Source organism: Cydia splendana, chromosome 23 (genome assembly GCF_910591565.1).
Source record: "Cydia splendana chromosome 23, ilCydSple1.2, whole genome shotgun sequence".
In the NCBI taxonomy this organism is placed as follows: domain Eukaryota; kingdom Metazoa; phylum Arthropoda; class Insecta; order Lepidoptera; family Tortricidae; genus Cydia; species Cydia splendana.
Genome location: NC_085982.1, coordinates 3,401,521 through 3,427,057, shown reverse-complemented (window position 1 = coordinate 3,427,057; position 25,537 = coordinate 3,401,521). Strand labels below are relative to the sequence as shown.

The following is a 25,537-nucleotide window of genomic DNA, read 5'->3' as shown; positions in this document are numbered from 1 at the left end:
TAGTTAATGCACACCATCAACACTATCAAGAGCAGAGACAACAACTCCATAGAGAATGATGTGGAGCTGATCAAAGCCAACACTTTGGATACTTCTGTGTCGGAAGAGGTCAATAATTAATAAGTAAATAAATAATAAATATTTGGGGACATGCTTACACAGATCGACCTAGCCCCAAATCAGCAAAGCTTGTACTATGGGTACTAGACGACGATATACATACTTATATAGATAAATACATACTTATATACATAGAAGACAGCCATGACTCAGGAACAAATATCTGTGTTCATTACACAAATTAATAACCCAGGACCACCGGCTTCATAGGCAGGGTCACTACCCAGCTACCCACTAGGCTAGACCGGTCGTCGCGTTGTTTTTCCTTCGTGTATTTCTGTATATTCATAGTTCTGTAATAATAATGCCTTTTATGGAATTCGTCTAGGGACACTACACAATTTTTAAATTTTATAAAGTACATTCTATGACCCCAATTTTTGTACGTCATTACTAGAGTTTACTTTAATTATAATCTTATTTTCCTAATTTTATCCGTTTCTTTTCTTTTCTAGGTACCGAGCGTCAAACCTGTAGAAAAAACATACTCCAAATCCAGATCAAAACTAGACGATTACATCTACATCGAGAGCAGCCAGGGCCTCGACGGCACAGAAGTCGCCTTCCCCAAGACTAGTCGCGCCAAGAAAGCCAAGGAGCCCACCTCACCAGTACCGAGGAAACGTAGAAAAGTAGACAAACCTGAACCTAAACCTAAAGAAGGAACAAATACTAGGGAGCTGCGTAGCAAGGACAAACCGAGCCCTAGCAGACCTAAAGAATCCATAGAGAATGAGAAAGCAGTAACAAGAGTCACTAGGAAACGGAAATACGATGAGATGGCCAGTTCCAAGCCAGTGCTTAGAGAAAAAGGACAAAATGGGAGACAATCCAAAAATAGCGTTGAAAAAGAGGCTACTAGAAAAATCGCGCGGCGGAAGAAGATAACACCCTTAAAAATAGACGTTCAACAAACTAACATCAGAATGACACGCTCCAGAATGAGACGGCTAGAGGTCAGTCTGTCTCCCTCTCAGGTCAAAACCATCGTGCCGGCCTTCTCCTTCGAGTCGGATAAGAGAGTCGAGTCGTCAGAAAGTAACTCTACTAAGAGGACGCGTAAAGCCAAAGCGAGTAAAGCTAAACCTACCGTCCGAGCCACGCGCTCTCGAGCCAACAGGAGGTGAATGTTGGATACTATAGGTGCACGCTAAACTTTCCAGCTATACAGGGTGAAATTTTAATCACTAGCCTAGACTTTAAACTGAACTACTTTTATTATGGGAGCAATGCAAAAATCGAAATAAATATTTGGCTGTCCCATACAAATCAGCAGCATCACGTCAGCCGGAATGTATGACAACAGCTAATTTTTTTTTCGAGTATTCGGCATTGGTCCCATAATAACAGTTGTTTAGTGACCTATAACTCCTATAAGGTCACTACGCAGAGTATGGCTAGTGATTAAAACTTCAACCTGTATTGTAGACCTTATGAGATTTAATATAAGGTTTACAAGGTAAGCTGGAGTCTTAGTGTTTGGCCTACAATAGTGTAACAGGGCTGAGCTAGTATAACTGGCCGCGAGTCTCGCACTGTAAAAATGTTCAGCCGATGTACAGCTGAAAGTAACTTTGAAATAAATCTTACTTACAGCTTAACTGGGGAGATATGCGGTCCTACGCGACGCCATAAGGTACCTTTACCCGTGGAACGTCACATGTAGCCTTAGTAACTTTCCGCTGCCGCGATTGGCTGATCAAACAATAATATTTGCAGTGCGTAGAATCGCGTGAACAGTTATGATATAGTAAGGACGCTAAGCAGGAAGAATTTCGTACATTGACCGGCCTATTCCTATCTCTATCGCACGCGCGTATGCTGGACTGATGATGCCGGCGGTCAATGCCACCGTGCGAGCAGGACAGCAATATAATTATGCGCGTGCGATGGGGATAGAAACAGGCGGGTCAATGTACGACATTCTTCGTGGTTAGCGTCCTTACTTTAGCCTTACACAGACAGCATTCGTGAATTAAGAAAAATGTTTTCAAGACAGCAATATCGAATCTGACCTTTAATTTCTGGCAATTTCTTTTCCGTTAAGATAGTAACTTTACACTTCTCAGACTTAACTTTTTTTATATTTTATCTTATTTATTATTTCGATTCTTGTATTTTCTTCCTTAGGGTGGTATTCCATCTGTCCAAATAGATTTGTCCAATGTGTATTGCGTCTGACATTTTGCTTAATGAGAGAGTGAGATGCAATGGCATTAGACAAAGAAATTGGACAGTTAGAATACCACCTTTACTAAAACGGGTCGGTTCATGAAAAAGGTTGACAAACACTGTTCTAGAGAACACGATTTCAAGTCTACAAAACTTGTAATAAATCGCTGTTTGTGATCGACTTAGATTTGTATCGAAATAAAGTTAAATATATTTGTCATTGCTAGAATGAGATGGAGATACACTTCTCATTCTAACAAAGGTAAGTTGGTTTCTTGATCAAACGTAAATGAATCGTGAATAAATCCGCATAAATGTACTTTGTAGTACTCAATTTATATGATTTTTTTTTATAAAGTAGAATGTTGCCAGTGTAAGGCAGGCCACTAGCGCCCCCTAACCTCCCACTCCAAATATCGACAGAATAGTGATGGAATAAAAACAGGCGCTTTGCTCAGCGTAGTGATGGGATGAAATTATTTATTGGCGAGTAAGTTATATCGTAGTTAGCTCCACCCTAGTTCGATAAAGAATAGAACCTGTTTTTATTTTTTAATCCCTCTATTTAATGTTACTTTAAAATATTTACGATACCTTTTTTCCTTATTATTACCATTAGAGTTAATTCTTTGATGTTGGTTATTATGTATTTCAGTAGGTAATATAATAATAAATAGGTAATTTTGTGTGTGAGTGCGCACTTGGCCCATAGTTGGAATATACGAGTCCTATCTGTATTTTGTTTGCATCGTCGCGCCGCGACGCCATGTTGCGCCATGCAACGCCACAAGGCGCCACGCCGCGCCATATAGCGCCATGGAGCGCCATATAGCGCCATGGAGCGCCATATAGCGCCATGCAACGCCATATAGCGCCATGCAGCGCCATATAGCGCCATGCAACGCCATATAGCGCCATGGAGCGCCATATCGCGCCTTGGCGCCGCGCAGATACTACATTGAACAGATCTCTTTCCATAAGACGAACTTTGGTTGTTTGTGTATATTTGTTTGGGAACTAGATTTAATAGGTTAAATTTGTAAATGTGTTTCGAAATAATGTAATAGCAGTTTGTTTGGAGTATTGTTTATCTTCCATTTTTTCTGTAAGTGTACGAGCGAACTACGAGTAAGTAATGCTGCGCGGTTCGTGCCAAAGCATGCTTGGGGCGCCCGCTACGATTGCGTTATTGAATTCAATGAATTTGTAAAACTTTTCCTTCTCGTTTTAAGGGCTTCTACCAAATAAAACTATTGTTTTGATTATTTCATTGTAAATAATTTAGCATTTAGTACAAAATCGGTGGAAGAATTAATTATATAAATTTAAATTATAAAGAATAATCTCAATACGAGGGGCCCGCGGCATATCATTGGGAGGCGTGGCTTAGTGATAATTATAACGAAATTCAGTTCTGCCAACATAATAATTATATTTTCTTATGCGAAATCTAAATCAATAAACCTTTAAAGTCAAATTGCTTGCTTCGTGATATTTATATATGTTTTTTTACAACAATAGTGAGAAAAATAAGTACATGGGACATAAGGAACTTTATTTGCATTAATTATCGCACTGGATTTCAAATATCTTTTTTGTTTTTAAGGAAATCGAAGACCAACGTGATGAGTACCATGTAAGATGAATTATATTGTTGACATTAAATTTATTTTTACTTTTAGTCAGAAGAATATCAATGTACGGGTGTTTTTACAAGTACAATGCGGTTTAAATGCGAAGTAATATCTTTTACCCAAATAAATCTAAATTGAACAATTTGTGTCATTGTAACAGTTTCTTTTTTAGTAAAATAATATTGAAAGAAAATATCAATACTGTCATGGCGGCTAAATGTTACGAGCATAATTCGCAAAGTTCGTGTAAAACCACCCAGAAAACGCATAATTATAAATCAGTGCCGAACTAACGAATTTTCGTTTTAGGAAATTTAATTTCCACAGCTTAAAATGTAAAAGATAGCCTTTACGTCACTATCGTAACGTGTTAAAGTGCACTTAATGGAATGTACCAAAAGATTATATAATTTTATAACAAAGTTAGAGGTTACTATTGAAGTCGGCGACAGACAAATTTTGTAAAATGTTACACTATGCCGGACGGAGATATTTGATTGTAATAATATACCATTTTAACATTAACTATGTTGTTTCAATTACCTTTCTACTTCGATGTTGGTACTTAGTATCAGTCAATGGCACCTATTTTTGTAGGACCTGGGGCCTATTGCATAATAAAATTAATAAAATACCAGCTAATACTATTAGTGATTTTACATACAAAAACACTAATAGTATTATATTATGCAATAGGCCCCTGCTTGCTTATAAACATTTTGGCGGCGCCAACCAGTGGTGGGGTGTTGACCTGTGGCCTATTTTATAAAGCTACAAGTTACAATTTACAAGCGGAAGTCTCTTTCTAACCCTGTGTTAGAACGAGACTTCCGCTTGTAAATTGTAATTTGTAGCTTTATAAAATAGGCCACTGATGACAATAGTGTAGTTTGCCCTAAATATCGATAAGCTACGCTAAAAGTATTCAAAATCTTTCTATGGCGCTACTTCGGGCCCTCTCACCGTACCTTTGCGTACATATGTTTATGTTCCTCTTTCTTTTCACTATAAGGAAGCATAAATATTTGGGCAAATACAGCTGTTATGTATATTGGCGGCTTTACATCAAGAGAATATAGGTTGGGTAAAATCCTATGAAGTGGTTATTTTTTTTAAATAAAGTCAGCCTGTTATATCACCAAGGCTTGCCAGGGTCAAAGAGTATAGGGGGCTATTCATAAATTACGTCATTTCAAATTAGGGGGGGGGGGGGTCTGGACATCGGATGACGGTAGCATGAAGTAGGAGGAAATGGGGTCATTTGAAGCATGATTTTTGGATGATTATAGGGGGGGGGGGTCAAAAATCGTCAAAAATCGATGACGTAATTTATGGACAGCCCCTAGTAAGTATAGATGGTCAAGCAAATCTTGTCAGTAGAAAAATGCGCGAAATTCAAATTTTCTATGGGACGATATACTGGGTCAAGCAGATCTTGTCAGTAGAAAAAGGCGGCAAATTTGAAAAATGTAGGCGCGAAAGGATATCGTCCCATAGAAAATTTGAATTTCGCGCCTTTTTCTACTGACAAGATTTGCTTGACCATCTATATATTGCCAAGGTTTAAGTTTTCTAGATGCCAAATTTCATCCAAAAGGGTTAAATCGTTTTGATGAAGTATTAGGCAGGTCATCACATCGCTCATCACTCTCATCAGAATATCTTTGGTAAAGTAGATTCTAGTGATTGTTACATTTTTGTGGTTTAAAAGAGCCAATGGCTAGATTATCTTCAAGTCTACACTCTACATCCTGTGATTGTTCTCAGGAGGAAAAGCATTGAGCCAACGTTATGCCGCCCATTTATTATAGAATAGAATAGAATAGAATAATTTTTATTTATAATAAAATACACATGCACAAAGGTGTCCGGTAAGCCCCAAACTAGGCTGAGCCTGTATCTTGGGGCTTACAAAGAGTAGGTAACAGTAACTAAACCTAGTTAAAATGATGTGTGAGAGAGGGTGATAAGCTGATAAGGCTTATGCTTTTAGGGTGTGTATATGTGTGTGTGTGTGTGTGTGCGTGCGTGTGCGTGTGTGTGTATGTGTGTGTGTGTGTGTGGGTGTGTGTGAGTGAAAGGTGTAGGAGAGCGAGTAAGTCAGGACTAATTATGTCTCGGGAGTTTGCCCCTGAAGTACTTACCTCCTTGATTGGAGTTTACTCCACTACTACTTGTCAGCAGAAAAAGGCGCCAATTCAAATTTTCTATGAGAGATCAACCCCAATGAGTATAATAATATTGATCAACCTTTCGCGCCTACATTTTTTAAATTTGCCACCTTTTTCTACTGAGAAAGTGGCTGTGCCAGAGTATATAACACTATGTTAACCTTTTGACCGCCACAGACGGCTGTAGCCGTCATCGAAAAGTCTTGCCAAGGACGCTAACATCGGCCACACTGCCACAGCCGTCAGCCGCCAATGCAATAGAGACTTACCTGGGACTCCGTAATTATTTAAGCGAAATTGAACTAATTTCGCTTAAATAATCGCGAACGACTGGCGTCCGGGGCACGTCATATTCCTTCGCCGCCTGACTTTCAAAAGGTTAAGAATGAATATAGTTTCGATTAAATTAAAGTATTTAAACATTTCTATCAATACAACCTATACAATGTGTACAATACTCAATTGCTATCCGCATTAAAATCCGCGCGTGTGCAATGAGCTTTACTAGTGATGTCCTATAAACATAAAGTTACGATTCGCCGATATGTACAAACATCCTATGTGCAGTAAGTTGCATTATTTTTAATTATATATTCTATCATTTAAAAAAATGTTTTATAAAATCTTGTAGAAAATTGGTTAAAAAAAGGAATTTTATAATATCTTTTTAAAGTTACTTATAAAAAATGTTGCCATTTCAGAAATGACGTGAAAAGCAAATTGGCAGAGTGGCAAACGTCAGACGATGTCGATGTCGGAGTTTGTGTAACAAAAATAATTAATATCCCGGAGTTTTGTGATAATATTATGTGAATAATGAGATGAAAGTGTGAATAAATGTTAGAATAGTGTCTGTTAGTGATTATGGCGCATAGTGGTGGTGTGTTGAGCTCGGATATATCGCGACGGAACCCGCAGGATGAATACGAGCTCATTCAAAGGATTGGTTCTGGCACCTATGGGGACGTTTACAAGGTACGGACTACTATTAAACTTGAATATATCTCTTTTGAACCATTTAGGAAGCTTTGTTCTACCTTTTACACACAAATAGACTCGAGTTATTAAACTCGATTAATTAGTCTTATTCATACATTATTTTTGCTTTGCATGTCTCATTTCATTGTTGCCACAGCTGATTTGAAAAAGAAATCGTAGGTATTTATTTTAATCGTTTGTTTTCAATGAAAAACAAGTACAGTTCTCGTCCTGGGACGCGTAAGAATTGATTACTAATCTTCTTCTTATTATTTTCTCAATTGTCTCACAGATTAATAGTTTAGCTTGGGGGCTATTCATAAATTACGTCATTTCAAATTAGGGGGGGGGGGGGTCTGGACATCGGATGATGGTAGCATGACGTAGGAGGAAACGGGGTCATTCGAAGCATTATTTTTGGATGATTTTAGGGGGGGGGGTCCAAAATCGTCAAGAATCGATGACGTAATTTATGGACAGCCCCTTGCCAGTCTTAACTTCTTGTTTGTAAAAGGATCCTGGCCAATTTTTTTGTATTTTACCATTTTTTCGAGAACAATTTTTGACCACCACACACATGAAAGATTAATAGTTCTTCAGAAGTGGTGGATAATGGCATTAATGGCTCTATATAGGCCCACATAATTTATTTGCTTAAAAATGTTATCATATTTTATGATGACATGGCGTTGCATGTTGTTTATAAAACTGTGCTTAATTTAGTAGCTCGTAAGTTAAATTTCACTTGTGATATTTCCGACATGATTGTAAAATTGTTATGGAATAAACTATCTATCTATCTATCTGATCTGATGATGGAGACAGGAGGTGGCCATGGGAACTCTGATAAAACAATGCAAACTAATTGTGTTTGAACTGCAACATGCAAACTAAATTAGTATTACATAGTTGCCTGTGGAAAGAAAAGTACAGTCAGCAATAAAAGCTTGTACCAAAAATAAAAATTTTGCCAAAAACTTTTAACACTAAACACTCATCATTGGGACTTGTGGCTATTGTGCAAAAACTGAACAAGTTTGTTGAAATTTTTTACAAATTGCGTATTTCTCTTTAGCTTACAAAACTAGCAGGTCATTTTTGCAAGTCTAGATGGTTCAGAGTTGCATTGTACTAATGATGTTTAAATTACATCAATGAGAATTAAATTGACCACATTAAAGTGTCATATATGTGTCTGTACATCTGTTAACAATGGAACAAAAAGTTATGCTTGGTCATGTGAAATCTAGCAGTGTTTATATACCCCTCTATTACCTCAAATTATTTACCACAGTATTTCCTTACTGGATCAACCTAAAAAATTAAATATATTAAAATGGGTAAATCACATTTCTTATTATAGTGCAACATAAAATAGTAGAAATTAAATAAAATGGAACTAAAAAATTCCATAAAAATTGTTGCCATATTTAAGTATTTAACGTCAAAAATGTGACAGTTAACGTAGGAAGTGGCACCCTCAATAATTTTCTACAATTTCTTGTTGGACTATAAAATTGATTTCCATGTTGATACTTATTTAAAATGAAACTTATCTTTCCTTAGTGGATATTACAGTTTAAAGGCTGAAATCTTTTGAATCTTGTTAAACATTGCTAATTAACCTAAATACCTAATTAGTGAGTGTTGCCTGAAATCACAATTATTGCCAAGGCCTTAAGCAACACATGTGAAGAAGTCTGAAGCAATGATTACACTATTATGAATAACTTTACAGCTTATAACTGAAGGTTTATTCTAATAATCTTTATTATAAGAATAGACTTTACAAAACAGTTTAAGATGCTTTCAATTTAGCTTCATCATCATGTCTTCATCTATTTGAACAAATATTCTATATGTTCCGAGAGCAAACACGGATTTAAATTTGAAACAAATCAATATAAGTAAACCTGTATATTTAGGGTGCATTCCCGTTGCCAGGGAGGTTTTGGGAATATACTGAGCAACTTTTACTATGGGACCAACCCCGAAATCGCGAAAAATTATTACCCTCCCATAGAAAATAGACCAGCCAAAATGTCTGAAATAGCCAAATTTTTTTTCGCGATTTCGAGGTTGGTCCCATGGTAAAAGTTGCTCAGTATAATCCTAAAACCTCCCTGGCAACGGGAATGCACTTATTTTTTAGCCACCCTGTATATTTTAAAAATTCTCTCTATTTTATCATGATTAATGATTAATATATCATAATTACCTGGGAATAAAATGTGTCTTAAAAAAACCTAAACTAAATGTTGATGGCATTACGTTTTGGCTTTTATGCCTTTCGTAATAAAATACATTTGTACATCACACCGCGTAAGCACACGGCCGTAAGGAAACCTGGATTATGCTAATCCTACCAACCTTGATACGGCACATTATCACTGCATGTTAATGTCCGTGTTTACATTGATGCATGTACTAAAATATAAATATACATATGTATATATGTATTGATTATATGAATTATATTTATATCATATTGAAACTCATCTTTGCTTAATAGTAGGTACCATTGTTGCTATATCGTGTATATTTTAGGCCATTCGTGCACTCTGTAAATAATGTATACACGGTGTAACATGAGGAAACCGAATAATTTTAACCACGCATTTCTGAGGTCAAAAGAAAGAAAAAATGTAATATGAGTTTAGGTCAATTTCGCCAAAAAAAAATTTTTTTTGTTTTGTTTTTTTTTCAATTTTTTTAATGTATTTGTACATAATATATAAATGTTATTTGTGAACTTGTTACTTAAAATTGATTTTTACATTTTTTTTTCGCAATACCTTCTTTTTGCAAAGTGGTATTTGCACTTTTTGACATCTATCAATAAGGATATTTAGACTACGTCCCATAGCAGCAACATTACCATCAAAAAAGCCTTTTACATTATGTAACAACAAAAACTTGTTTATTTTTAAATTAACATTATCTCTGAAACTAGGCGTTTTTAAAAAAAAGTTTATAGGACATTTTTGTCTCTAAATATGATCAGGAATACGCTGTTAAAATTATTCGGTTTACTCATGTTACACCGTGTATAATGTTTGTTTGTATTTCTCTATGTAAGTGAATTATAATATTCTTTTGGAGAAATAAATTCTTAAACCGTAAACCATCATGGGCGGGACAGCAATATAATTACGTGCGTGCAATAGAGATAGGAACAGTCAACAGGAACGGGTCAATGTTCGCAATTCCTTGTGCTAAGGAATACATAGGGTAAGACCTCCAGTGAATGAACACTTAAGCAATTTTCCAAGTTTGAAAAATCATTTCTCAGCATTCATTAATAATTGGAATAATGAATTGCAATTTAATGAATCCTCATTTAATAAATAAGAAAGTAATTTCTGCGATTATTTATTACTTTTATAGTTTTTGAGTAATAGCAAAATTTATCAAAAACTACCCAAAAACCTAATGAATGAACATAAAATCCAGTGAATGAACACCACAAAACCCAGTGAATGAACATTATTTAGATATTTTTAATCAGCATTAAAAAATCATTTTTAACACAAAAACTGTTTCCAGCTCTATTTTAGTAGGTATAGCGAAAGCGGTAATATCTTTATATCCCCTCCATATTTAATTCAAACATATTAGAATGTAATAAAATGATGGTTTTTCACATATAACACAGAAACCTGTTACATATTAATAATAAAAAGAGAATAAATCTTGAAATCAAGAAATAACGTGCATATTTTGATGTAAAAAGGTCAGGCTCAGCAAATAATGCTTAAAATAATAAACTTGTTATTGCATTGTTCGTGGTTACAGTGTTCATACATAGAATTAGTAGAAATCTAATAAATGAACATGCCAAATTTTGTATTGTTCATACATAGGCATGAAAAATCTAGTAAATGGACTATAGAAATTTGGTTTGTTCCAATACTGGCTGAAAGAATCAGAATCGTTTTCTATGCAGAATCACAAAAAACAAGCTAAATACCATTTCGTTTACATATAAATTTAGAAAAAAAATTATATCTAGACGACACCAGTAAATGAACACACCGTTCATTTACTGGTTTGAGAACATTTGATAAGCCAGTAATGGAACTATAAAAAATAAAGACTTAATCACATAATACGCTGACAAACTGTACATTTATTGAAGGTTTAACTCTTAATCTAACCAAAAAACGTAAATTTGTACAGGTAAACATTAAATAAGCACTTCATATGTTGCTCCAAACGTACACTGTTCTTATCTGGGATTTAATTTTTACATACAAAACTTCAATACCAGAAACACGTAAACTTCAAACACTAGTCATATTCAAACTGATCGAAAATAAATTTATCGCGGGTTGCCATTGCATAGGAAATAGAGTCGTTAATAAGTAAAAATATACGACAATTGGTAGAAATTGCTATATTTCTTATTTTAGACAAAAAACGTGATTTTGTTCAATCACTGGGGGGTGTTCATTCACTGGAGGGTTTACCCTACCTGCAGTCTCCAACACCGTGCATTTTTGAGGGAGTTAACCGTGCCACTCTTAAGGGGCCCATTGATTACCAGTCCACAGTTGTAGTTTTGTTATATCGCTGGTCATATAACACATTTTTTCAAAGGACCGGTGGCGGGCCGGATAAAATCCTTTCGCGGGCCGGACCTTGCCCGCGGGCCGTACTTTGCCCACCACTGTTTTACACAAACACAACTCATCAATAAGACTTAGGTGTTATTCCATATAAAGATCAGGATCAGAACACGACAATTACTATACATACATGGCTTATTGTTCTAAGGTACCATCGTCCAGACTGACAGATTGTATACCTTATTGCAAGAACACAAGGTTCATGGATAGTCAGTTAATTGTTGTTGTTCGAATAGTTCAAACAGTAGTTTTTAAATGCGCCTATATGTCTGACTCATACACTGACTCACTGCGTTATTCTTAACGCTTAACCAAACAAGGCGGACCAGTTTAAAGTGTCCTTAAAAATTCTAAACTTTACACGGTGGCTAAAAAATAACTGCATTCCCGTTGCCAGGGAGGTTTTCGGATTATACTGAACCACTTTCATTATGGGACCAACCCCGATCGCGAAAAAAAAAAAATTACCCTCCCATAGAAAATGGACCAGCCAAAATGTATGAAACAGCCAAATCTTGGTCCCATAGTAAAAGTTGCTCAATATAATTCCAAAACCGGAATTCAGTTACTTTTCAGCCATCCTGTATACATTTTTTCTTTTCGTTGGGCGTTTGTAGACGTACGATTAGGCCCTCAGAGGGCCTACCTGAACCACGTTCGACGTGTTGCCTCCCTGTCACACTTACGTACGAATTCACAAGTGCGACAGAGAGGCAACAGGTCGAACATGGTTCGCGGTAGACCCTCAGAATGTCGTGAAGATTCGCATCCAATGGAAAGATCATCGCACACTAGCGCTCTGAGCGCTCGACTTGTCCGTTGTGTTAGCAATAGCTACAACTATGTTCATTAAGTCTGGACCTGTCGTAATATAAGTGTGCGTTTTCGTAGCAATACGCAGGTCGCAGATAATCACAAAAGAAAAAAACATTCGTTTTCTTTTTACTTTGTCGATAAGCGTATGTCTAATCTGTATGTACACATATATACACTGTGTTTATATGTTGATGTTTTATCAATTAGATTCGACCGTGACGTAGGGCACAGATTATATACGTAATAATGACATTGATATTATTATCAATCAATCACTTATTGTTCCCTTATTTTCTTGCTGTTGTTGTCTGTACATGTTCGTACATGTTTTCAGATCGTTACGAATAAAAAATCTTTATCTTTTTTTTATCTTTTACAATATTGACTTATTTGCTCTTATCACGTGCCTGCCTACCTACACCTACTGTTAGTAGGAGATCCCCCATACATCCGACCTTCACCAATCTGTCTGACGGATAAAACTATGAAAATATGAAAGAAAATATGTTCCTGAACATAAAAAAATAGGGTTGCCTAAAGAAATCCGGTCAAAACTATTTTAAATACATTTTTGAAAAAAAAAATTTTTCTTCAAATTTCACCGATTTGTCTGACAAACGAAATAAGTTCCAATGGAAAGTATAGAACTTGTACAACATAAATCAACTAGGTTGCCTATCTTTTTCCGGTCACTATTATGTGGTTGCCATGTTTAAACAGGTGCGTTTTTATCGATAATTGCACTCATCTGTCTGACGCTTGAATTATACATCAAAATGTTGGTAATTTTATTGCGAATACAGTGGCATAGGGTTGCCTGCGAAAATCCGGTCACAAATAAGGGTTGCCAGGCTTTTAAGTAAAATAAGAAGGGAAGACTTTTACCGATAACTCATAAACGGCTTAACCTATCAAGTTTGTTTGTTTGAATGAGTTTTTTAAGCACTATTTTTATGATTTTTTTCATATTTTTTGGATCAATGGTTCAAAAGTTAGAAGGAAAGGAATACCCGTATTTTGTTCTTTCTAAATTATTATTTCCAAAACGGTTAACTTTATCAAAAAATATTGTTTGCAGACCCCTATTTATTTTTAAAGACCTATCCAACGACACCCCACACTGTAGGGTTAAAACGGTAAAAAAAAAATCACGTACATTTTGATTCTTTCAAAGCGATTATTTCCGAAAACATTCACTTAATCAAAAAATGTTTTTCTAAGACCCCTATTTATTTTAAAATACCTATCTAACTACTACCTAACATTTTTTGATAAAGTGAATATTTTTGGAAATAATAGCTTTAAGAGACACAAAACGTGTGTGAATATTTTTACATCGTTTCAACCCTATAATGTGGGGTGTCGTTGGATAGGTCTTTGAAAATAAATGGGGGTTTTCTATAAAAATTTTTTGATAAAGTGAACATTTTCGAATAAAATCGCTTGTTACGAAACAAAATGTATGTTAATTTTTTTTTTTTCACTTTAACCCTACGATGTGGGATATCGTTAGATAGGTCTTTTAAAATAAATAGGGGTCTTAGAGTAACATTTTATGATTAAGTGAATGTTTTCGGAAATAATCGCTTTGAAATAATCAAAATGTAGGTACGTGATTTTTTTTTTACTTATTTAACCCTACAGTGTGGGGTGTCGTTGGATAGGTCTTTTAAAATAATTAGGGGTCCTCAAACAATATTTGTTGATAATGTTAACCGTTTTGGAAATAAAAATTTAGAAAGAACAAAATACGGGTATTCCTTCTAACTTTTGAACCATTGATCCAAAAAATATGAAAAAAATCATAAAAATAGTGCTTAAAAAACTCATTCAAACAAAATTAAAACAAACTTGATAGGTTAAGCAGTTTATGAGTTATCGGTAAAAGTCTTCCCTTCTTATTTTACTTAAAAGCCTGGCAACCCTTATTTGTGACCGGATTTTCGCAGGCAACCCTATGCCACTGTATTCGCAATAAAATTACCAACATTTTGATGTATAATTCAAGCGTCAAACATCAAACATCAAACATCAACATTTATTCAGCAAATAGGCCACAAGGGCACTTTTACACGTCATCATTGAATTTACATACATGCAAAAATAATAACATCAACAATTTTATAAAATAAAACTAAGAATTGAATCTAACGTATTACAATTACTAAGAGATGTATATGGTCTCTTAATGTCGAATTACATAAAAAATACAGATACAAAATACAAAAAAAAACTATAATATTTAGAGGTGTAAATGTCTCTAGGTGTCAGAACTATAAGATTATATAGTTTATCAAGTTATCCTTAGAGATGTATAGGGTCTCCAAGAGTCAATATCCTGTATAATTAATACATTCATTAAGAGAAAAGAAACATACGAGAGCAGAATGAGGCGTCTCACTGTAATTAATTAATAAAAATAAAGTTACTAAGTATAATAGCTTGTGTTAGCTTAAACAGACCAGTCTCCACAAACAGCACCCGTTCACGAGTATGACGCGTATCTCAGCCATCGCCTCCCTCAACCTTCATTCGGGAAAGTGGCGACCCGATCAACGACGCCACCGTAAGCAAAGACTTTTAAGCGAGCATGACATGTTCAAGCTACCGGCCTATAATAATATTAAAATAGTAATAACATGTACGAGTAGCTGTAAGACACGGCATTTTGTGCTCGTATGTTACATAAAAAGACAGTATAGCTTCACATAATTACTAGCCTAAGTTGACTTAGAGATGTAAAGGTCTCTAAGTGTCAGATGAGTGCAATTATCGATAAAAAGGCACCTGTTTAAACATGGCAACCACATAATAGTGACCGGAAAAAGATAGGCAACCTAGTTGATTTATGTTGTACAAGTTCTATACTTTCCATTGGAACTTATTTCGTTTGTCAGACAAATCGGTGAAATTTGAAGAAAAAATTTTTTTTTTTAATTTATTAAAAATAGCCTTGACCGGATTTCTTTAGGCAACCCTATTTTTTTATGTTCAGGAACATATTTTCTTTCATATTTTCATAGTTTCATCCGTCAGACAGATTGGTGAAGGTCGACCATAGAAACGGGATCGTGGGATCTTAGACCATGTATATCATAGTCTATCTATATATTATACCAAGCCTGAAAAAGTTGACTTTTTTGTCGTGCGACAGATACGTACAATAGGGATGTTGACAATTTATTACAACTGTTTTCATTTTATAGATAGACAAGTAGTTATTACAAAAAAATTATTCGGTACACCGAACTATTTGAATACTTTGGATGCTACCTACCATATGACGCTGACTGTACTGGTAGTCTGTGAGCTTAATACCAGCAGTAACTAACAAGAAATAAACAAAATTGTATCAGAACATGACGCGACCACGTGTGCTCAATAATTTCAAGGCAATATCGGCTTTATTTACATGTAATTACAGTTTAATTTCGAAGTAGTAGAGGGCCACCACACGCGTTGGTATTGTTGTCATATGTTCAGCGTTGCTGCAAAATTAATAGATTTGAAGTTCAAGTTTCGTTCCCACCTTCCTATACAGATGTAGTGCATAATTATTTTCCATCGTATTTTCACGGAAACGTACGAACTTGTCTTGCTATTTCAGCCAGTCTCGGTACAAAAAGTACTGAGGTTGACTGAAGTAGCATGACAAATACGAAAGTTTCCGAGAAAATACGATGGAAATCAATTATGCACTGCGCATCTGAAGTATTCAATTGTACTAAGACTGTAAACCTTGACTTGGAAATAGTAGAGAAGTGATTTAATATTTATATAGTATTTTCGTATTCCAGAAACGAATCGGTCGGTTTAGCTTGGAGAAAACAATCGTATGTATTTATTTAAAGTGGGGACTAATTCGTTAGGCTTTTTCTGATATATCCCTACGGTTGACTTGTAGAGAATGCCATTTGGCAGTAAATCCGCCATTTATACATTGTGATATATATTTTATGCAATAAAGCCAATAAATAAGGTGGTTATATGGCGCATTTCTCTTCAACCATCTATGGAAGCCGGTGAGTATTAGTTCAGTCACAGAACACAAAATAACTATATTTTGCGAGTTATATGAAAGCTCTGCGAACCTCCGTCCACCTAATAGCGTGCTTAAATAAAATAAATCACTATCAAAACAGTTTAGCCGTTAAAATGTAATTGACAAGTATATGAAAATATCACATGAAATTGCTTCATGAAATCACTTCAAAACTGCGTCACAACTGTCACAAGGAATGCAATTATGGAATGCATAGGTTTGTTTTTAAAACGGAAACTAAGGCACTATGAACATGCATGACAACTATTTTAATGCACTTGCACTCGCTTATTTTAATTGACTCTTGATATAATTTACTACTATTAGTCACGATTTACTTACGAATATTTCAAAAGACTTTAAAATATGTTTACAAAAACTATTACCGCTGCTGCCCTTTTTGAATGTAAACAATAATAACTAGGAAATAATGTGTGAAACAAATAATATTAGACTATAAGCTAAAGGCTTAGAGTCTATTTTATATTTTTAGTTACCAGCTTTTCATTTAAACTATGAAAAGGCTAATCAAGATAAGCTATACGTGACGCTACTAACATATTTACCCTAGAATGGTTAAAATATTGCTTTGTAATAAAATCGTCAAGCTTCAAAATTAGGTTATTTTATGTTAGCATTTTCACGGAATAAAGAAATTTTTGGTCTTACAGCATACTCTACTTGCTTAACGTCAATGCGGGGAAGACCGGCATATAAAATTGAATAGACCTAATGATATTAAGAGCCCATCAACGTGCACACTAGCGCCACTGCTAAATAATCGTGATTATTTAAATTTAACGAAAGTTATTCAAATGAGGGGGCCGCTGCGTACTGTATTTTGTATTTAAGTACCTTTTGAATACATCAAACTAGTTATTATGTTGCTGGATTCGTCGATCTATGAACACAAAACAAAAACGGCCGTTTTAGGTTTGGACGCATATCCCTATAGATCCAGTATCTAACTGTCAACATAAAATTTAGATCTAAGAATAAAAACTTGTCTCACTAGTTCCATTTTGGATCTATCGACTGAATATATAGAGAATGATTGACTGGGAAGACCGTCATAGGACAAGAACTCTCGTATTTATATACGTACGTCGCTCAGACACATTCAGAAAGGAAGAACTTCACTCCTGCTCTACCGACCTTCTGTACGTGGTGTGTGTACAAATAGATAGTCTTGTCCATGTTATTTTAGATTCATACGGCAGTGTAGACTGTAGTAATTTCGAAGGTGTATAGCCAATTATATTACAAAAGAGAGGGAACCCAAGGATAAGGTTAGACTACAATCTGAAATGCAGCCAAAAAGATGCAATAAAAAATACTGTGTCCGTTCCAAAAAACATTTCTTGGCGCATTGTTTCTGGACGGCCGTTGAAACCACTGGCATACTCGTAGATGAGTTCGTTTTCAAAGTTGGCAATACATTTGGTATGTTTGGAATGCAAAGGTTCCATAAAATAATTCTGCCTATTTTCACTTAAGGTGAGAATAGTAGGTAAATAATGTGTGTGAGAGACGATATCAAGTGAATGATGAGATGACAGGCGACGAGGTATGGAAGAGAAAGACATGCTGCGCCGACCCCAAGTGAATGGGACAATGGCAAGAGAATGATGATTAGGTAAATATATTAATTGTGTAACGTTTCAAGTAATATTCTTTGAGTTCTTGATATTTTTAGTTTAGTTTTAGCTCTGTTTTATTTAGTAAGTCTACAATATAATATTGTTTTCAATAACAGTATCCGACTGTGACGTCACACAGCTGCAATTATAACAAACAGTGAACGCAAGACCAACGTTCTCGGTTCTAAAATAATGGCGTGTGAATTACAAATGTAATTGTATCTTCTTAATTCCATAATATTGTTATACATTTTCTTGAAACTGGTTTCAAGAATCTTAATTTTATAATTAATGCTACGCATGTACGGTTTTTACAGATGACTCTTAAGTTTATTTAGAATAAAACTTGCATTTTATTTCTGATCAGTAGAAATCAGGACCAGTCCCAAATTAACGCATATTTTTCTTTAATAAAATCAAATTTGCAGGCGTGGTCTGTTGTTTATAGTATTTTTCAAACGATGTAACGAGATGACATCTGTGACCGTACCCAAGCTGTTTGAAAAAAAAAACTATCGAGCTAATCTATACCAAAAGTTTATTTTCACTGGAATGAGTTAGTTTACATTATAATCTGTTTATTTACTTACCCAGTTACACACTTACGGTAAGCGACGTATAACAGCGAGATATTTTTAGGGTATTCTATTTACGTGCTACACTGTGACATACTGCACTTGCTGTGGCCATCTGCTATAAATATGTTCGAGACATGGCTGATCATCTAAATTCGTTATATGAAACATAACATAAATTGTTAAATATTATTATTCTTAGGTAATGAATGCATTTTTGTTGCCTGTAACAGTCGTTCTTGGATGGAACTTGGAGGCGTATAGGCAGGCGAGGCCCACTCCGCGATTTCCTTGCTTTGCAACAGGTAGCTACAAGTACATCCGTCCCACACCAATTTTGGTGGCAAGCCTTAAGCCGCGCGTGGCGCTGTCGCCACCTAGCGGTCATATCTGTCCTAATCGTAACAGACGTGTTTTGTTAGAGAGTGAATCTTCTGTACCTAGTACTATTATTTATTCTGTGGTATAGGAAGAATAGGGAGCTAGAGGAGCTGGTTGTGGTGTCCAATATAATTGGCGAGAATAAAGCCACACGACTCCGTTGGCTTGGCCACCTGGAGAGGATGGGAGAGGATCGTGCTGCGAGAAGAGCGTATGTGCCACTCGGGTGGAAAACGTCCGCCTGGCCGTCCCAGATACCGCTGGAGTAGCGAAGCCCTAAAAGACCTTTTCGCTGTCGGAATACCCAACTGGCGTGAAGTGGGCTCTCTTGTGACGGAGGCCAAGATCCTTTTTGGGTCACTGAACCAGTGCAGTAAGTAAGTAAGTAACGGTCGTTAGGGAAGTTGGACCCTGAAAGCCTATTTATCTTTTAACAATGTTCAAACTGCCGATAACGGTGAGTAAGACTTAAGCCCGAACCACACGAGATGCGTAAGTGGCGTGGCTCCAGCAACCCTGTGTAGAGCTGTAGACATATAGATGGTCAAGCAAATATTGTCAGTAGTAAAAGGCGCGAAATTCAAATTTTCTATGAGACGATATCCCTTCGCGCCTACATTTTTCAAATTTGCCGCCTTTTTCTACTGACAAGATCTGCTTGACCAACTTTACATTGTCTGTCAAGACTGCCCAAGTCGGTACAAAATTATAACTTGTAAATCAAATGGACGGGAACTTTGTAAGATCTTCTCACCTACCTCATTATTCTCATTAATGATGCATCATCGTGACGTCACCGTCATCACAGTCATCAAAGGGGCTTCCGTGCCATGGTTTACACCATTACTTGACAATTCGTATACCTTATTACAAAGCCCTAAGGTTCCCCATTGGTCATTTAAGTGTTGTTTTTAGTACGGATATTATGAGTCACGGCAGACGCTTGCAGACGAGCCGTCATCCGCGAAATGTCATCGTACGGAAAGTGGTCTAACTATCGGGGCAGTTTACATCAAGGATGTGATTTCTATATGACACAAGTTGACGTCCCATATTTCAATTCTCTGATCTGATGATGATTCTATCGATATTGTCAAATAATAAGGAAAACAAGTAACCGTCAAAAATATCTTTTGTTACACACTTTTATTGCCGACTGTACTTTTTCTCCTTTGCATGTCTATCAAGCAAGTACTTCTCGAGACCTTTCAAATGAGCCTAAACTCAATGTGTTTATGTTTTTCCATCGAAGTGTTCCTTTGGCTACCTTCCGACTGCATCATCATTAATGCAAATATTTACAGACGGGAACGTTGCTCGAACGTTCAGGCGCACAGACAGACGAGCAGACAGAGCTGTTTTTGGAATATGTCTATATAATAATCAGGGATCGTTAATTTTCCAGCAATTTTGGTGCAGCATAGTAAAAATAAAGGATTTTCTTCAAATTTTGTTAGCTCCATGTTAGCATATTATTGCATTGTCATCGGGAATATGGAAGTTTGCGAAATTTCAGCTCAATCAGACACCCGGAAGTGGTTCAAATTTAAGTTACAAGATTTGAAGCACCATAAGAGATATACGCAGTGAAGCTAAATAAAAGTGTGTAAAAATGTAAACTGCCTTTTAGGTTGGTATTCCATCTGTCCAATTTCTTGGTCCAAAATGCATTGCGTGTCACTCTCCCACTAATAAGTTAATGTGAGACGCAAATACACATTGGACAAAGAAATTGGAGAGGTGGAATACCTTTACTAGTACAGTCACCTGTAATAAGTTACACAATGAAGGCCGCAAAAATATCTGACACGATCTTATTTGTAGAGCCATAAGAGCGAGTCACATATTTTTGCGGCCTTCGAAGAGTAACATATTATTGCAGGTGACTGTACACATGTACGGAAAACACCTTGATTTCACTTTCTGAAATGATCGAATTTCTTTATAATAAGTTTATACTTATTTCAAAATCGCGTGCGTTTATTTTCTATTATTTTTATAATTACTTTAATTGAACGGTTGTACAACGATTATTACTTGTTTAAATTAATTAATTTACTCAAAGTTATGTACTAGTAGAGTGAAAAGTAATGTTAGGTGTGTATATTATTAGGTAAGTAAATGAATATCCTCATTATATTGTACAAAGCAAAGATTCATGTGTATTTCGTTCATTTGGTTTCTTAATTTTTATTTTAAATTTTTATATCCCTGACAATTTGTCCAACTGACTTGTCAGTTTAGCTCAAAATTAGTACAAAACCAGATGGTTTGTACTTATCCTAGTATTTATAGGTACAGTCACCTGCAATAATATGTTGCACTACTTACACTACGGAGGCCGGAAAAATACCTGACACAATCTTTTTAGGGTTCCGTACCCAAAGGGTAAAACGGGACCCTATTACTAAGACTTCGCTGTCCGTCCGTCCGTCCGTCCGTCCGTCCGTCCGTCCGTCCGTCCGTCCGTCCGTCCGTCCGTCCGTCCGTCCGTCCGTCCGTCCGTCTGTCACCAGGCTGTATCTCACGAACCGTGATAGCTAGACAGTTGAAATTTTCACAGATGATGTATTTCTGTTGCCGCTATAACAACAAATACTAAAAACAGAATAAAATAAAGATTTAAATGGGGCTCCCATACAACAAACGTGATTTTTGACCAAAGTTAAGCAACGTCGGGAGTGGTCAGTATTTGGATGGGTGACCGTTTATTTTTGCTTTTTTTTTGTTTTTTTTTTTTGCATTATGGTACGGAACCCTTCGTGCGCGAGTCCGACTCGCACTTGCCCGGTTTTTTGTAGAGCTATAAGAGCGTGTCACATATTTTCGCGGCCTTCGAAGAGTAACATATTATTCCAGGTGACTGTACATACTTAGAGGTTCGGCAAATCCATGCAGTGACAGCTTATCATTAGTCGGACCGTACGCTGTACGCTTGTTAGCCACCGTCATGCCACCGTGTATAATAAAACGATACGTATACGGAACGGAACCTTGATAGATCTTTAAGAAAGCAAATTCGAACTTATTAACTTAATGTCAAAATGATATCTATTGATGTTCATTTTGTTATCAGTCGGGCGTGCATTTCGCTCGTATATTGTTCGTACATACGTATATTCTTTATTCTTTATTTATTCATAACAATAACATTATTGTGTTGAACATAAGCTTAAAATTAAAATTTGGCGCGAGCGAGACTCACGGGCGAATAATAACACAGAATAAGTAGTACTACCGTACAGAAAGCAAAACTTCCTAAGTTGCTACAAAACCGAAGTTTGACAGCGATTCAGGGACGAATCATGCTGTCCCTTTCTAATATATGGCACTATCCCTTTCGGCTATTTAAGGTTGTCAAAATTCAAGCCAAATATCTTATCAGTGGTCGTGCGCGCAAAGGGACGTCAAGTGGTGCCAACCCTAATTGCTCGGAGCAATGCTGAGCCGAACGGAGCCGAGTTTGCCCGAAGTCAGGAGTTTCGCACCCCGGATAATAACATAATGACATTATTTAGATATATTTTGACATCAAATTGCAAGTTTGAATTGTCTTCAAGATCGCTCGTACCCGTAACCGTCCCTCTACGCCCCTACGGGGACGGGTTATGTATTTTTAGCTTAATTACAAAGAAAGGAAGAAGACCGAAAGTATCGCATCCTCTTAAGTGGCCGGGAACGCGTTTTAATTCCTTTTCATCTATTTATAGCGCTTTTATGAAATCGTTTAATAAATGATACGACATTTTTTATCGGGGAAAGAGTGAAATAGCCGCCGGGTTTTTAAAATTGAACGGGAAATTGCTCGTCAAAAGGTCTCAAACTCGTAAATCAATTAAGAAGCTGGTTATTGATTCAAATTTATATATTTACCACACATACCTTCTACTCTTGTAAATCAGTTTTTTTTACTATTAATTATAGGTACAGGTAGAGATAACCCAACCGTATTTTTACAAATGTAGTCAACCATCGCCCTAAAAATATACAAATTGCTGGTTCAAAATACTTTGAATGCGTATTAATGAAAAAAAATAATTGTAAATGATAATTATGACTTGATGTGTGTCGTGTTCACTAGAAATGTGTTTTATGTTTACCTAAATAATATAACTGTTCCAAAGTTTAGGTATCTACGTCAAACGGTCTCTGAGAAAAACGCATTTAACTGATTTTCAAGACCGAAGTGTTCCGTGAACAAAGTTTTGTACGGAACACTAAAAATAAGACGTCACATATGTATAGGTACAACAATAAATGATAAAAATGCAATCATAATACGATTATGTCGTAAAAAAAGTTTCATAAAAACTGTGAAAGTATACACCCGCTAATTACCTAATTAGTGTAATGAGACTAATGAGCCGGGTTACAGTAAATGATCTAACTTGACAACTATGACTAACGTCACTACGTCACTTTCACTTTGGCGACCTTGCCTCCTTGACAATGCCTCGAACCGGATTCGAGCAGTTCGGTACTTGTTTGTTTTGAATTGTTACTAGGGCTTGCAAATATTCGAAACTTCCAGGTATTCGAATATTCGACTTTTACTGACGAGATATTCGAATATTCGAATAATTATTCGAATATTAAAAAAAAATAAGAAAAGGAACGAAAAATCGGTTTATTATCGTTTTATTCAAAAGCTTTTTTCACATATTGCTAAAATTAATGATATTTTGCAGAAATCCACTTATTGACTAGATTTTATCATCCTACTCTGAAATACCCACGTTTATAAAAGCAAGTAAGTACCTAAAACGCAAAAATTAGACATTTTCAATATTTCTTGATAAAACTTTTTATTATAAATGCGTCGTTGCGTGAATTAATATAACTTTAACCATCCAAACACGTATGTAAGAGAGAAAACATTTTAGTAGGTAATCACTAATCATTTTCTGATTTAAATTAACTTCTTGTCGTTAAGAAGCCTGTAAAATGGCCTTTAATTCCATTGTATTTTGAATTTTTATTGACTTTATTAGTCTTGGCAAGTTTAGTTTTGATTCCTAATGGTCGGCTGTTATATAATAAGTTATATAATTGGTATTGGAATATTTAAGGGAAAAAGTTGGCTGACTACGGGGTGGATTATTCGTTAGCTAAAGCTGCATGGTTAGATTACCTAGTTCGGTAGGTTTGGTATGATGAAATTTGTGAATTGCGATAAAGGGCAAGGTTTAGACTTCGAATATTCGCTTAAGGTACGCTTTTACTCAATAAACAAAATGATCCTTTATCTTAAAACTTACGTAAAGTTACTTGTACTTAAGAAAAAGCATTAGCCGCACCGTAATAAAACATACTTTTTGATTTCGTTTCCTTTTGAAATTGAGTTAGGTTCTTAGGTTTAACTGTATTCACGAAGCCTATTGAGAGGAATACAGTAAAAACATTATTTCCTTCGCATTTGGTTACCTACGGTTCCTCATTCACTGTTAATACCCGGCAAAATACACAGAAACTGTAACTATAACGGATGAAAATAGATTTTACCTAGTAATAAAAAATATTCGAATATTCGAAACCTGAGCGGCCGAATATTCGAATATCAAAACAGGTCGAATATTCGACATATTCGAATATTCGAATTGCAAGCCCTAATTGTTACGGTGTTATGATTTTGAAAAATAGGGAACTATACCTACCAGTGAGTTTTTCGGAACTTATGTACGAAATATCATTTGATACCAGTTGCTTTTCGGTGAAGGAAAACATCGTGAGGAAACCGGACTAATCCCAATAATGCCTAGTTTCCCCTCTGGGTTGGAAGGTCAGATGGCAGTCGCTTTCGTAAAAACTAGTGCCTACGTCAAATCGTGGGATTAGTTGTCAAGCGGACCCCAGGCTCCCATGAGCCGTGGCAAAATGCCGAGACAACGCGAAGAAGAAGAAGGGAACTAAACCTACCAGTGTGGCTATTACCACCAGTTTGGCACTGACATAAACGTTATCGAGAAAGTATGTAACTTACTTTCTATGCAACTCGCTCATACTCGCTTATTAGTGTGAGCGAGATGTATTAGAAAGTAAATTACGTAGACGTTAGCGTACGTATATGTCAGTTTTGACACTGTCAGTGACTCGTGATACGGGTACAGATTAAATCGACAGTTCGATTGCCTTAATTATTCTAACCACTAAATTTTCTAACCGATAAAAAAGGATTAGTGGTATGTATCATTAAAAAAAAAGTGTTCCGTGAACAAAGTTTTGTGCGGAACACTAACAACTATACTTCTTGCAGTGAATGACGGTCCTGTCCTCTGTGTGTTACGATATATTTGACCACTTTGCTCGTCACATTTATTTGATGCCCAGTGTACATTATGACTTTGACTCTCAGGAGTCTAAGGTACATTAGAACCCTCTAA

The 25,537-nt window shown here is 36.0% G+C and overlaps 3 protein-coding genes across 5 annotated transcripts in view; all 3 read left to right on the top strand.

The window, feature by feature from the left end:
- Nucleotides 1–4,451, top strand: part of LOC134801798 (ribosomal protein S6 kinase alpha-5-like) — a 130,040-nt gene extending 125,589 nt beyond the window's left edge. For both annotated transcript variants that reach the window (XM_063774399.1, XM_063774400.1), the window contains exon 19: nucleotides 576–4,451. In XM_063774399.1, coding sequence (XP_063630469.1) covers nucleotides 576–1,247 — 672 coding nt within the window. In that variant the 3' untranslated portion in view covers nucleotides 1,248–4,451. The remainder of the gene's footprint in view (nucleotides 1–575) is intronic.
- The window catches only part of LOC134801812 (transmembrane channel-like protein 7), a 187,556-nt gene extending 182,219 nt beyond the window's left edge, over nucleotides 1–5,337 (top strand). For both annotated transcript variants that reach the window (XM_063774434.1, XM_063774435.1), the window contains one exon: nucleotides 5,273–5,337. The gene's annotated coding sequence lies outside the window, so the exon portion shown is untranslated. The remainder of the gene's footprint in view (nucleotides 1–5,272) is intronic.
- A 1,493-nt stretch (nucleotides 5,338–6,830) lies between these two features.
- The window catches only part of LOC134801885 (mitogen-activated protein kinase kinase kinase kinase 5), a 59,287-nt gene continuing 40,580 nt past the window's right edge, over nucleotides 6,831–25,537 (top strand). Inside the window, exon 1 of the mRNA XM_063774538.1 lies at nucleotides 6,831–7,072. Coding sequence (XP_063630608.1) covers nucleotides 6,962–7,072 — 111 coding nt within the window. The 5' untranslated portion in view covers nucleotides 6,831–6,961. The remainder of the gene's footprint in view (nucleotides 7,073–25,537) is intronic.